Source organism: Alosa sapidissima, chromosome 8, assembly GCF_018492685.1.
Source record: "Alosa sapidissima isolate fAloSap1 chromosome 8, fAloSap1.pri, whole genome shotgun sequence".
Classification (NCBI taxonomy): domain Eukaryota; kingdom Metazoa; phylum Chordata; class Actinopteri; order Clupeiformes; family Clupeidae; genus Alosa; species Alosa sapidissima.
The window spans coordinates 11620015-11633931 of NC_055964.1; the positions used below are offsets into that span (position 1 = coordinate 11620015).

The 13917-nt window shown below is 43.3% G+C and overlaps 1 protein-coding gene across 3 annotated transcripts in view; it reads right to left on the reverse strand.

The window, feature by feature from the left end:
* slc4a4a (solute carrier family 4 member 4a) overlaps positions 1–13917 on the reverse strand; it is a 58927-nt gene that overhangs the window by 17519 nt on the left and 27491 nt on the right. The window contains exons 7-14 of one of the 3 annotated variants that reach the window (XM_042100927.1): positions 13454–13633; positions 11054–11149; positions 9423–9499; positions 3471–3628; positions 3050–3137; positions 2512–2666; positions 1247–1360; positions 525–699 (exon numbers count right to left, since the gene is read on the reverse strand). In XM_042100927.1, the coding sequence (XP_041956861.1) occupies positions 525–699; positions 1247–1360; positions 2512–2666; positions 3050–3137; positions 3471–3628; positions 9423–9499; positions 11054–11149; positions 13454–13633 (1043 nt within the window). The remainder of the gene's footprint in view (positions 1–524; positions 700–1246; positions 1361–2511; positions 2667–3049; positions 3138–3470; positions 3629–9422; positions 9500–11053; positions 11150–13453; positions 13634–13917) is intronic. The other 2 variants (XM_042100929.1, XM_042100928.1) reach the window with 2 other exon arrangements.

Sequence of the window (13917 nt, forward strand, 5' to 3'; positions counted from 1 at the left end):
GCTTCCTGTCCCACAGGAAGTGAGGCAGCACGGGCATCTGCTCCCTCAGCTGACGCCCTGCTGTCGCTCAGCCGGCGCCGCTGCCAGCCACTGCCTGTCATGCTACATGCTGACCCAGTTGCAGAGAGGACAACACACAATCTCTCTCATACACACACTCCCTCTCACACACACTCTCTAGGTGTTGCTTTTTTTGAAAAGGCCAGGGTCTCTTCGGCACTTTGGTTCCATGATTCATTGCGTTTTTTACACATCTAACCTGTGATAACATATATAACTGTAAATAATAAGTATCATGTACTAAATATATCATTAATGTGTCATGGTAATACATGCATTTGAAAACTAGTCAGTCACACAGTCACAAAAACTCAACCACAAACAAATGCATGTGTTGTATATGGAGTGGGGGTGGGGGTGGGGGTTGTGGTGTGGGTGGGTGGCAGCGGTACTAACCACACACTGCTTGCGCATGAAACATTGACAGCGCTGATGTCAAAGGTCTCCTGCAGCTGTTAACCCACCTGCATGTTTTCGGTGGCGTCCCCCAGCAGACCGCCGAACGTGATGGCGTTGGTCACAGTCCCCAGGTAAATGAATAAAATTGCTGACAGAGACTGGATGTTCACCGCATCATAGAAGTCACTGGCGAAGAACGGCGCTTTGCGCTTGATGTCAAGTATAAGGCCACCGCAAAACCTGAGGGAGGGGTAACATATTAAGCGCACGGAGACGGCTGACAAGCGAGGACAAACAACTTGGACACACACTGGTGCAGTTAAAGGAAAATCTGGGATGGCCATGTGCGAGTGTGGTTATGGATGTTGATTGAGATTTAACAGTGTGGACACTACATCCAGAACAAACCGCAATGTTTGTTTATAAGACAAGAAAAAAAACTGCTGACCAGACAGAGAGAGAGAGAGATTTAGAGATAGAGAGATAGAGAGATAGAGAGATAGAGATACAGTAGATAGATAGATAGAGAGAGAGATAGAGAGAGAGATAGAGATACAGTAGAGAGAGAGTTAGAGATAGAGAGATAGAGAGATAGAGAGATAGAGATACAGTAGATAGATAGATAGAGAGAGAGATAGAGAGAGAGATTGTTGTGCTTTGAAGTAACATGATTTTAGGCGGGCTAAGGTGGATGTGGCTTCAGGCTTATAGACTGGTTCAGGACTAAGTGAAAATATGGGACTGTAATTTATTCTTTGGGCATGTGGGGGGTTGAGGATTGTCTTACTTTCCAGTCCTCTTCAGTTCATCACCCACTGCGTGGCCCCCTCCACCATGACCCCCTTCATGGGGCGTGTCTCCATTCATATGCATGTTGTCTCCTCCAGAGTACATGTTCTTCCTGAGCACACACACACACACAACATATAGCTGTCAGTACTCTGTAAACACCTCATACAGTAGTTGCATTACTGCATACATACAGTCATAAAAGCCCTTTTAGGGACAAGTGTGTTAAATTACCTTTAGCTATAAACACCATGATACTTGCATCAGATAGCTGTTTTCATTTTGTATGTATACTGTATCTGTATCGATCAAATAAACTCTAATAATAATAATAATAATAATAATAATAATAATAATAACAAGTATTAGAATGGCAACCTCATTCATGGGATTTGAGGCTCACAGGGGTAAAATGTAGGGGAGTGATTTCGAAGACAGTCCTGTTTTGATTCAGTGGAATCTTAGCAGGACAAGTCAACAGACCCGATGGCGTCAACTATCAAATACTTGGAGGAAAGAGCTTTGAGAGTTAGAGACCCTTGTCACAAAACACTTCAGCTCTGTTGGCTTCATCTACATCTTTATATTCAACCCAGCCATCACACAGAATGTGTGTTGAATATAGCAGGACTAAAGTAGATTCTCCCACTCTCTTCATCGGAAACCCTGGAGGGGCAGGATTAAGTGTGTGTGTGGGGGGCAAAGTGCACTGTCAAAGGATGGGTGAGGCAGTGAAAGAGCGTGATGGTAGTGATTGTAAATGTGTGAGTGTGAACGAGAGAGAGAAAGAGTGAGTGAGGGGGGAGGGGTCCTACTACTAAAGTGCCTGCAGTCCACTCACTGATTGACTGGCATGCTGATGCGACAGCCTGCTGTCAGTTCACCTGAAGCCAAAAACCCTTGACATGGCTCATCTAATTAAGTGCTACCCTTCAACTCCCTCTCTATCTCGATCACCTCCGCCTCCTCCTCTTTCTCCTTCTCCTCCGCTCTCTCTCTCCTTCCGCTTCAACCAGCCCACTTACATCAGGAGTGCACTGGCCTTGCACGCGTGTCCCAGGCCACTAGGAATAAGACTAATTTTCAATGGGTCCCTGAGCCTCACCTTCAGGCCAGCCGCCGATCAAACACAGATAAACCTTCTTTAAACTAAAGTTAAGTTACAGTGGGCTCAGCCTAATTTCAAACAAATGTAAAAATGTGATTTTAAACACATCAATGTTAATAAGTGTTATGACAGGAGTGTATGTGTTTTGTCCAAACCTTTTGTCTGAAGAAGGCAAAGACTTTGGAGGTTCTATCCTGATGGTAGGGTCCCATTCTCCAGGCGGGAGGACAATGACCTCATCAAGGAACTCGTCGATCCCGGCCAACAGATCTTGCCTGTCCTTGGCTTTGTATGCAATGTCGTGGAAGACCTTGATTGATCAATCAATCAATCAATCAATCAATTTACTGTTTAAGGTGCAGTATCACCATGCAACATGGTCAATACACTGTACACAAACAAATTAACAAATAAAGGGGGGGGGGTTAAATGAAAACAAACAAAGACAAAAGATGCCGGACGGAGCGGCATAATCGCCAGTGTACCCCTGACACCAAGACATACAAGTGGAATCAGTTGTGCAAATAGACAGACAAAACAAAAGCAAATGTAGGTGGGAGAGGAAAGGCAGCTGGGAAGGTGAAAAGGTTGTGTGTACGAGACAGACACCCAGACAATAGACGGCAGAAATTGAGAGAGAGAGAGAAAGAGAGAGAGAGGGAGAGAGAGAGAAAATGTCTTTTCAAAACACACCTCATCAGACATGAGAGTGGCAATGGCTCTCCCAATTTCATGGTACGACCTCGCTTTGCCTTTGGGACCAAGAAGGATGAACAAGAATCTGTTTAGGACACAGAGAACAACAGATGTGACACACTGATGCATTACTGCCCATGTGCAATTTATCCTGTTTGAACCCTCCCTTAATATAAAAATTCTGAGCAACTGTTTATCTTAATTACTTTCCATTCTGTTCTTTCTTGTCCTGTCACTGTGATAACTGGGACTCACAGTTATATTTTCCAGACTCAGCAATCAATTGTGCTCTAACAATCAACATCTACTAATGGGTGGTTTATATAGTTACAACAAGTTCTTTATACCTACATGTAAACACACTCGCACTGCGAAGGAGGTGACCTGCATTTATTTTGAAAGCATAGCGTTTTTTCACCTTGTGGGGACAGGGACTTCAGTCAGGGCTCCCAGCATGACAGCCTGCTGCAGACGCACAAAGGCTACGAACGGAGCGTCCAGGAAGTCCACCTCCCCCACCAGCACATTGGAGGCCTCTGCGTCTCTGGGCAACTTCTTCATGAACTTGTTCTTCAGCTGAAGCCACGCATATAAAACACACACACAAACACACACACACACACACACACAGGAGACAGGACAGGAGAGAAAGGCACTGTAAATCTGCCCAGAATGAATAGCATGAAAGGTAAAGCAGAAGGTGAGAACAATGCATGAGTTGACAACCCCTGAAGCGGCACACAGTCTAGACTGCCCAGGAGGTTACAAAACAGACTGTCTGTCTGGGGAACATGGCTCGGCATTTTCATACATGGGGCCCACCTGCATCCCAGGGCATCTGTGTGAAAACATAACCGCCGTGGTCCCAGCATAACTCACTCACTTAAAGGCCGAAACCATAAGTAACCGAGCTGGGGCACCGTTCCCTGGGTGTCTTAGGGCGGGCGAGTGTTTCTTTTATCTCCACTGATTGATTCAAGGCCAGACTTCCAAGGAGATGGCATTCACCTACCTGCTGGAATGGACACCCTCTGACACAAAGTCCACAATATAAAGTTTATAGACACACAACAATTGCCTCTAATCATTTATCGCTGTTTTAATGCTGCAAATAGTCCGATAACGCTTGATGTGTTAGTTTTGAACAGCACAACATTCATTTCATTTGAGAGATATTGTTAAACTAAATAAAACTAAATAAAATGATGGCAGATACTATTTCTTTTCATTAAATTAAGACCATTGAGAACCAGTGAGTGTCAAACTCTACTGTATATGCTTGTAGTGATGTGTTAAGAGATCAAATAAGCTCCCGTAGTGAACTACTGATATTACTGGTTCTGGGCCTCCATACTGGAAATGACCGTGGCTGAGGGGAGAGTAGGAGGGAGAGTTTAGCAATGAATTCACTTTATTTGATCACATCATGAAAGAGGCCAGCCTTAACAACCATGCCCTTAATAATAACAAACACAAACAACCAAAAGTAAAAAGTAAGAGCACTTCAAAGTGTTGCTGCCCGGCCTATCAACACAGCGTCATAAACGAGTGAGAGATAGAGCAAAAACGCGGTGGCGCTCTGTTACTCATTAACGGCCCCGAGGGTCACTCCACCGGCCCCGGCCGGCAGTGGAAAACATTCACCCCACGGAGGTCAAGGACATTATTCGCCCCGGGACAACAACTACAGCTGTCCTGGCCCGGACCACCTGGCCTTCCTCCTCCTCCAAGCACGGCTCGGGGTCAGGGGTAGGAGGTCACGCGGTCAAAAGGGGGCGCAAGTAGAGCGGAGACCCTGCCTACACGCTCGCTCGCTTTGCACAGTTGGTTGAGAGAGCGAGGCAGGTGTCATAACACAAAACTGCCCAGAGCTATTGATTTGGTCCTTGTAGAGTGCATATTTAGTGTTCATTGTAACATAATGATTAATGTGCAACGCCACACTTTAACCAGTGTTTTCAGCAAATCCCAGTTGTAATAGTAACTAATAAGTGTTGCTGCCTTGACATGGAGAAATGACCAAGGACTTCCTTAGCCAAGTATCTGTGTAAGGGGGCATGGCTTTCTCAGATGTGCTTTTTAGTTCAAATAAGTGTGTTAGGGGATGGATTTAGCATGGAAACCATGTTTTCCATTATATGAAGCAAAATAATAACTAAGTCATGCATAACTACCCTGGCTCTGGTTTTACACTTTCACACACTTTCATTGCCAATCAATTCATCTTTGAACATTCAGAATATAAAGTATATGCAACTTTAACTGCCCCTTTTCACTTTCAACACAGATGGTGCTGGCAGACGGCACATGTTGCAGTGAGTTGCAATGGCTATTCTGTAATAGTTGATAAGCACACAATTTACCTTGAAGACTTGAGTAATGTCACTAAATCTCAGTACAGATTTACAGTATCTAGGTTTTGCCCTAATGAGAACACACAGCCTAGATGTCAAAATCACAGCCATGTGCAATATGATGGATGACATGAACCACTGGAGCACCGGGGGCAGGAATTACGCCGACATCCTCCATGTCTGCAGTGAGCTGGCTGTGGCAACAAGCAGAAGCAGGGGCCAAATGAAATTTCTGAATGGCATTAGAGTCAGATTATGGGCCAAGATCAGCACCATATGAGTGAGGGAGGGAGTTGATTAAGGTCTTAGGCCAGGAAACTCAAACAACCCTGGGTGCTGTTGATGCCGCCGTGGCCAGACAGACGCAGGCAAACTGACGCTGACGTCAGAGGGGTGGGGGGGGGGGGGGGGGTTGATTGGAAAACACAAACACGCATGGACACAACTACTGTATGCTGGCATGCAAACCCAAACACAACGACAGAGACACGACAAAGACACATATCCACATACCATCCTCTCTCTCACTCTCTCTCTCTGGGTTTGGGTTGGGTACATACAAAGTGCCTCTCTCTCTACAGTAGTAGTACCGTCTCTTCAGTAGACAGTAGGTGCCATCAACATCCGTGAACTCCTGACCTTTCGGCTCACCTGATATACACCTACCACTTTCCATTACTGTCAAACCTGGCAGTCGGCAGGGCCAGGTAAGACTGGTCAGCCACTCCTGGCATCCTGCGACATTGAGAGGCTCACAGTCGAGCTGTCTGCTCCTCAGGGCGCTAATCCTTATCACCTAGCATCCGTACTACGCTCCACTGACACAGTTTGCCAGCCAGATTACACCCACCAAAACACTTTAAGTGAAGTCAAATCCCTAACCGTAATCTACAGTGCATGGCTTCCAACATAAGGAGCATTACGGTAAGGATTGGTTCAAATGTATAGTTGTTTAGTTCCTGAAAGAACTTGCTAGTAGCAATGGAATGTTGGGGAAACAAGGCCTTAGCAGAAATAAAATGGCTGTAATAACAGCATTCAATTTTTGCTTGACAGCATTTCAGAATAAGACAGGATAAGTTTCTGTACTACACACATTCACCTTCTGGGGGCAGTGTTTTGTGAGAGTAACTGAAGGAGACTTTCTGTTCTTTTTTTTGCTTTTTTTCCTGAAAGTCACTTCTAACTCTCAACGAAAGTGTACTTACACAACAGTAGAGAAAAGCTGAGCGTGGAGTAATGGCACTGTGCCTTGTTCTAATGTTCCGGTCAGTCTATGCACACACATACACGCACACGCACACGCACACGCGCACACACACACACACACACACACACACACACAGTCACACTCACACACACACACACTCTCACACACACACACCCACATACACATACACACACACACAGACAAAATGTGCAGCAGCCCAAAAGTGCACAGATGGGTGGAGGAGTTGTTGAGCTGTGAAACGAGTGGTGAGTGGAGTTGTATTTGACAGTGCAGAGAGAGCACACAGGCCCGGAGTTCCCTTAGGACAAACGCTCCGCCCCTCAGTTGTGCTCCTGCCCCTAATCAGAGCCAAGGAAAGATACTGCAACATTCTGATTCATGGCTGTTTATGAGGGACTCACAGAGTTAAAAAGTAACTCACTGACAATGAATGAAGGTCACACATTGACCAAAGAAATCAATGCATCTGTGTGAGACAAGTCACCAGAACTACGTCGGAAATGAAGGTTTTTCTTGTGAATCATTCCAGATTACACAATCGTCTTACGATAAAGTCGCAGGATGACGGAGTATGGCGTCATGATTGCGCTTATCTATCAATCCTGATACCCAAAGTGTTCCAGTAAAGCACATGGTTTGGTAAATATTGTTTTCCAAGAAGTGCCTAATTCTTCCATTAGGCAGGTAATGAAATAAAAAAAAAAACATTTGTATGTCTTCTTGCTACAGTACATCCCATCAAGATCTTGTACAGTACATCCCATCAAGAAATATGCTTAATGTTCAAGAAATATGCTTAATGTTACACAATTATTTGACACTGGTGTCACACCACCCCTCCACACACACCACTCATAGGACACACTGTAATGACATCATCAGCTCAGCGGATGAGAGAGTGGTGTGTGATGGAGGAAAGGCATCGACAGCCTCACACATCATCCCATGGGGGTTTGACGCAAAAGGGCTCTCCCCTGTCAGAGCCCAATCTGTCCAGCTTTCCCGAGCCACCTGACCCAATTCCAGCCTACTCTTTGCAGGGAAGCAAGGGGGTAAGGGGAAGTTCTGCTGGGGCAAACGGCAGCTGTCAATCCTGACATCATCACTGCTGGGTCAAGCCGAGTGCTTGCGAATAAAATAGGCCATTACCAGAACATCAGAACTACGGTACACGAATGCACCAACACTCTGATGTCAGTGCTAAAGGTCTGCTGGACTCGTCAGGTTTTATGTCCTCCGTGGGAGTGTAAGAGATTACACTCTTTGTGTGTTCAAAATGCGAATGCCATCCCGTTTACAAAGGAACTCTGCAACAATATCCCACACAATGATTGTGTCCATGGACTACCTAGGATTTCTCTATTCTCTGTGACTCACGGCTTCCTGTTAAGATATGTGTTATCAGCAAATGTGCCACTTTCTGCTTATTGTTTATTTGTTCTTATGCTATTTATCATACAGTTTTCTTCTCTGGTGTGCAAAGTGCAGCCCAGCTAAATATGTAGTAGGTCTCAAGCTTTATCAGTTATCTCTTTCTCACGGGCAATAACTGAAATCTCGTCAACCGTCAGATATCCTGCCAGTGGAAAATCAGGGGGCACTATGCATGCGCATACTGAAGGAAAATAGACCAAGAACCGATTGACCCGGCACATGACATGTGCCGCCATGACCCGTGCTGGTGGAGGATGGGCCACACTGGTGGAGGCTGACTGGCTGTGTACCTTGGACAGGTTCACTCATCCAGAGAGCTGGGGTTGTGGTGGCGATGGCGTTGCTGAGTAGTTCCAGGAACTGTAAACCAGATTGAGCTACTCCGCTTTGTTTTGCTCCACAGCTCTGCATGACCTTATCATTGCAGTGCATGAAAATGACATCCGAATGCTTCTTCTTCTTCTTCTTCTTCTTCTTCTTCTACCCACCAAATTTCTGCGTCTAATTAAATAAAAAGCTTTAACCGTTTAACGTAGAAACTTCGTTCAAACTTTGTAACGTAGGGCTTGAAAAGGACACTTGGGGAATGTATTTTTCACTTTTGTAAACTTTATACTTTTTGAGATATTAATAAAAAACAAGCTACAGTAAGCCTCCTCTACATACTTGCTGCACACTGCCCCCCCCCCCCCCTCCCTACATACACAGCACATTGTCTTCAGGATCTTCTCCAACACACATCCTCTACATACGTACAGCACACTGCTCCCACCTACCCACACACACACTACACACACACACAGTCACTGCTCCACTCCCCTCCCGCCCACACACACATCTTCACGGTCATCACTCACATACATCATACATACTGTACTCTGCCCCCCCCATAAATGCACAAATAGGCTGACACCAGACATAATTTCACTGCATTCCTTACATCCAGTAACTATATGCATGTGACAATAAACGTCCTTGTATCCTTGTATCCTTGCCAACTGTTTCCAAATAAAAGTTGTTTTTGCATTTTATGTTAATATACAGTATGTTTATATTTTCATGCACTGGTAATTTCCTCGAAATTACATTTTCTAGTTCATATCTGAAACCAACATACTAAGACCTGTCAGACGTAACTGATGTTATGTAATGTCATGTAAAGAAATTCAATTATAAACAAATGTTTAATGTACGCTAAGTACTTACTTAATACTCAACCACTATACTGTACTGGTCCACTACTGATTTACTGGTGTACTACATTAGTGTAGTACACCAGTGGTGTAGTTTGGTGTAGTTTAGCATTTGAAAGCAATGGGATTCCGAGTATAAACGCTGTGAAGAGACTCACCTGATCCTTCTCAGGCTTGTCAGAGATGTCATTCATACTGCTGGAGGATATATTCCTGTGTGCGGTGGCAGGGCTACCTGAGAAAGCAAACAGCCAAGCATGGTTATAACCAGCTGTGAAACAATCCACCCTCCCTTAAGAAAACCCACCCCAGGGATAGAGAGAGCAAAGACAGAGGAACTCAAGAGGAAGACAGTGGCCCATTTCACTCCAGATGCAGCAATTAAGTAAACAAGAGGAATAGCTGGCCAAACAAGAGCACTAAGAAAGCCAAGCACCTTGCCCACCATAACCTGAAAATCTATTTGGTAATCTTGCTTTTACTAATGTGTCTATTTACAGCAAAACATCTAATATTTTTAATTAAAGGGGTGGAACTCTTGTACAAGCCCTTTGGGCTTCGTTCCCACCTTGCACCATGTATTACCATGATGTAAATGTGTGCTAAATAAATAAACTAAAACTAAACTAATCTACTATAATGGATGACACGCTTACTAAGGTATGCTTTAATCTGTTATCCTTTATTCTGGTTTCCAATTAAGTTGCTGCCCTACTCAAAAGCATTCATCTTCCTCATATTCACATCATAACTACCTTTCTGATATTTACTCTCATTAGCTTGTGTCTTGGTCATGTTTTGCGTTGACACAGCCCTCCAACATCTACTTCCCTCACAAAATGTCAAACGTTCACAGCTCTACAGGGAGCATGCTGTCATTTTCAAAGTCCCTTCCTCCCTGGAGCCTACGAAGAGAGAGTGAGTGCAATTAACAAGGCTAATGGCAGGCAAGGTGGTCCTCACAGCAGGGGTGACTGTATTAAAGCACCTGAACCGGAAAGGGTCATGCTGCAGAGGATATGATACAGCGGGCAGTAAGAGCCCAAAATACAAACAGAAGAAGGCCAAGAGTGAATCAGACGCCATTGTGCCAACATGCTGCTAGGATCTGGTGCCACTTGTCTCCACACAGGTTTATGGATGGACATGGTTTTGGATGTCAGGTTGATGCAGTTGTTTGGTATATAAAAATTCTTTACATGAATGTTTACGAAAAAGTTGAAAAAAAAGGAGAAAAAATGATGTGTACTGGACGATTGCTACTGCTAGTGATGGGAGATAAAAAAAGATACTACTTGCCATTTTGAGAACATTGAGAACTGAGAGATTAATCACTTTCTTGAATTTCTTGGAAATTTACCAGTGAATCTTGAAAACAGAGATTAATCACGCTGCGTTGAAACTAATGGGGCGGAACAGTCTCATTGATCTTGTCCAATCATTTACAAACAGGGGACCTTGCAAACACTAACTTTAAGATGTGATAACCTAATCGATGGGGAAAAAAATGATACTCCAATTATGTAACCGTGAATTGAGAAAGAGAAAACTGCTACAGTAAATCTCCTAGAGCACAATTGGGCAAACTGGATTACTGTATTCTATAATGGAGGGATGTGATTGGGTGATCCTGAGACACACACACACACACACACACACACACACACACACACACATAAACACACACACACACAATCACACACCCTAACATACACCACTATGGGGATGTTATGTCTATGGGACACACAGGTGGCAGAGAGGTGGCTAACTGGAAGTCCTGTGAACTTACTAAGCCATCCCATGCTCGGACTCCTCTGGACTGGCATCTCCTCCTCGGAGGTGCGAGCCGTGAGACAAGGCACAGAGTTTTCGAGAGGACTACGGGCTTTTGAGTTTTAGTGCCAGAAGCGCGGAGCAGGTCAGTCAGGTTGCGAAAAAGCAAGACAAATAAAGAGACAGAAAAACGAGGGAGGGAAGGATGGAAGGTAGGAAGGAAGGAAGAAGGAGAGATAGTGTTGACAGGGGGGCTCAAAGCCAAAGCCAAATTGTCTGTTAGACATACGTAATTAGAAGTGCATGTTACAGAAGCTGCAAGTGAGAAATCAAATCACACAATTGCTAAGTCAAATGACCTGATTGACTGGCTGATCTTATGAACTTAACAAATTCAGAATGGTTAATTTAGATGTTTACTGAAGAGTTTTATTGTGTTTGGTTCTTTACTGAGAAACTTTGATATAATAATATTAGATTATGTGACCATGTTTGCTCTAGATAATGGCTACTATGAGTGTTATATAATGTAGTAACTAAATGGTCTATTGTTGTAGTAGTCAATAAATAATAACTGTATCTTGCTTATACCAGGAGGACCTTGCTTTCAAGGTTCTTTACTATTAGCCAATTAGCATCCTTATGACCTAGCCCGTTCAAATCAAGTCACTTCCTCTTCAGATCCATGACACTTCACATTGTGTGCACAACATTTAAACAAACATTTACAAGTGAACACATGATCATGACACATCAACTAAATCAATGTGTGAAGCACAACATATCATTAGCACAATGACAATATCACAAACAAAGGTTTTACTTTTGGTGTTGTCATTGTAAGCTGGCATCATCAACTCCTTCAACTCAAGTGATTATAGCAATGTGCAGGTTTTTTTTAAAATATCTTTCAAGGAGAGACTTGAGTGATGTGTGCTGTGTTGAGTGATTATTGGATTTATTTGCAAATTCATTGTACTGCAATTTCCCAATTATTAACCAAGGTTTATACATTGAATTTGCAAAAAAATTTCAGCTGTGAGGTTAATACATGGGGCGGGCTATTCACGGGAATGCATTTTTTTTCTTCATTCTTCTTCATGATTAAAGGTTAAAGGTAAAATAGTTTACTTTTGACAATCAGTCGATAGTCGATTAGCTTTCCAAATTTCCAAATTTGAGTTGAGTGGTTCAATGCCATTTGTTTAATGGTGATGATGTTACCAAGAGCAAGACACAAACAGCAGACTGCTTTCATCAACAAATCACAAAAGAGTTTGAACCACAGGCAATCAATATGATCTTACAACGCAACATGTCATTCAAATTGTATATCATCATACAGACAATTATCACTGAGATTTGAATAGAAAGCAGATCGTTCATTTGTGTTGCTTGGTGGCGCAATAGAAACAGAAGATGGATCTAAATGGGTCTGTATCTGTGATTCATCTTCATCTTTCTGAGTGAGTTTCTGGTGAGGGGACACTAGCTACAGGTCACACAGCATGGGGGGGGGGGGACAGGGGCGTTCTGGTTTACTTAGATCTACTGACATTATGGAGGCATAACTTTGTCATCAACATGGCATAGCAGATGTCATACCCAGTCATAAGGCATCATGAAAGTCAATATCCAATGTCATTTAATGTTATGTTACGATTATAAGTGTTGTGACAATTTGGATGCCATACAAACTTGTGCCATCTACCATGACAAGCTTACAACATGGTTATGTCAGTGTTATGAAGTGTTACAATCTTTAATGTGAAGTATTGTTGATGTTCTGCTAGAACATCTTTGGACTTCTACATTAACATAGGGGGTGCACAACAATTCTGATCTTTTGTTTCAGATGGGATTCCAATCATGATATCATGTTATGTCTATCCAATACAACTCAAGTCAGCAATTCACATGTGGGAATGTTGACAAACTCTGAAATGTTTGTTAAATGCTACATTGATGCTACTGACTTGAGAAGTAATGTAAGGTACTGTAGATAGGGTTAATCTAGAGTTGCTCTACCTCTAACCTACAGTGCCATTCTGGTGTATGTGGGTAGGGTGCAACTGCGGAGGGGTTGGGGGTGGGGGGTGGGGGGGTGGGTGGGGTTTGGCTGTCCTGACTTTGGATGGATCTTTGCATCCTACAAAAACCTGCTACTCTTTGCACCCCAAGACCAACACTTGAGAGACTACAGGGACTAAGTACTGCCCTAAATTAATAATGATATAATTAATATATAATATATATAATTAATAATAATTAATATCAATAATCTTCAAAGCATATGGGGGAAATAAAAAAGCCATGTGAACAAAATAAAAAACTCAAAATAAATGGCCTGAGTAGAAAAAGCGTGTGGCTTTGTTTAATAAAAATGAGAACTGCACCAAACTGGCACCCGCATTACCATTGTCCGTGTTGGAAAACAGCCTACTTGCGCTGGAGACCGTCTTGCCAATCTCAGCGAGTGAGCGAAGGTTGGACTTCTTGGTCTGGTGACGGTGTTTCCTCAACAAGGTGTACATCACCTTGTCTTTGAGGTCAGCCTTCAACTGACCGTTCTCTATTTGACTGTCCGTGATCATCTCTGCAGAGAGAAAAACAAAAGAGAGATATAGACAGAAATTGTGGTATGTACTAAATAGATTTTCTGAAAACATGTTGAAAAAATAACTCCTGAAAATTGTCCAAAACACAATCAGATACACCAAAAGAACCAATCACGGCAAGGCGAGGCAAGGCAAGGCAAGGACGTGTTCTCAATTCACAATCTTTAATCCCACTATCACATCGTCCTGACAGGGGCATTGTTAAAGTAATTCAGCACATCGCAAATCACCAATAATCAGATCAGCGGTCAGGCCAAATGGT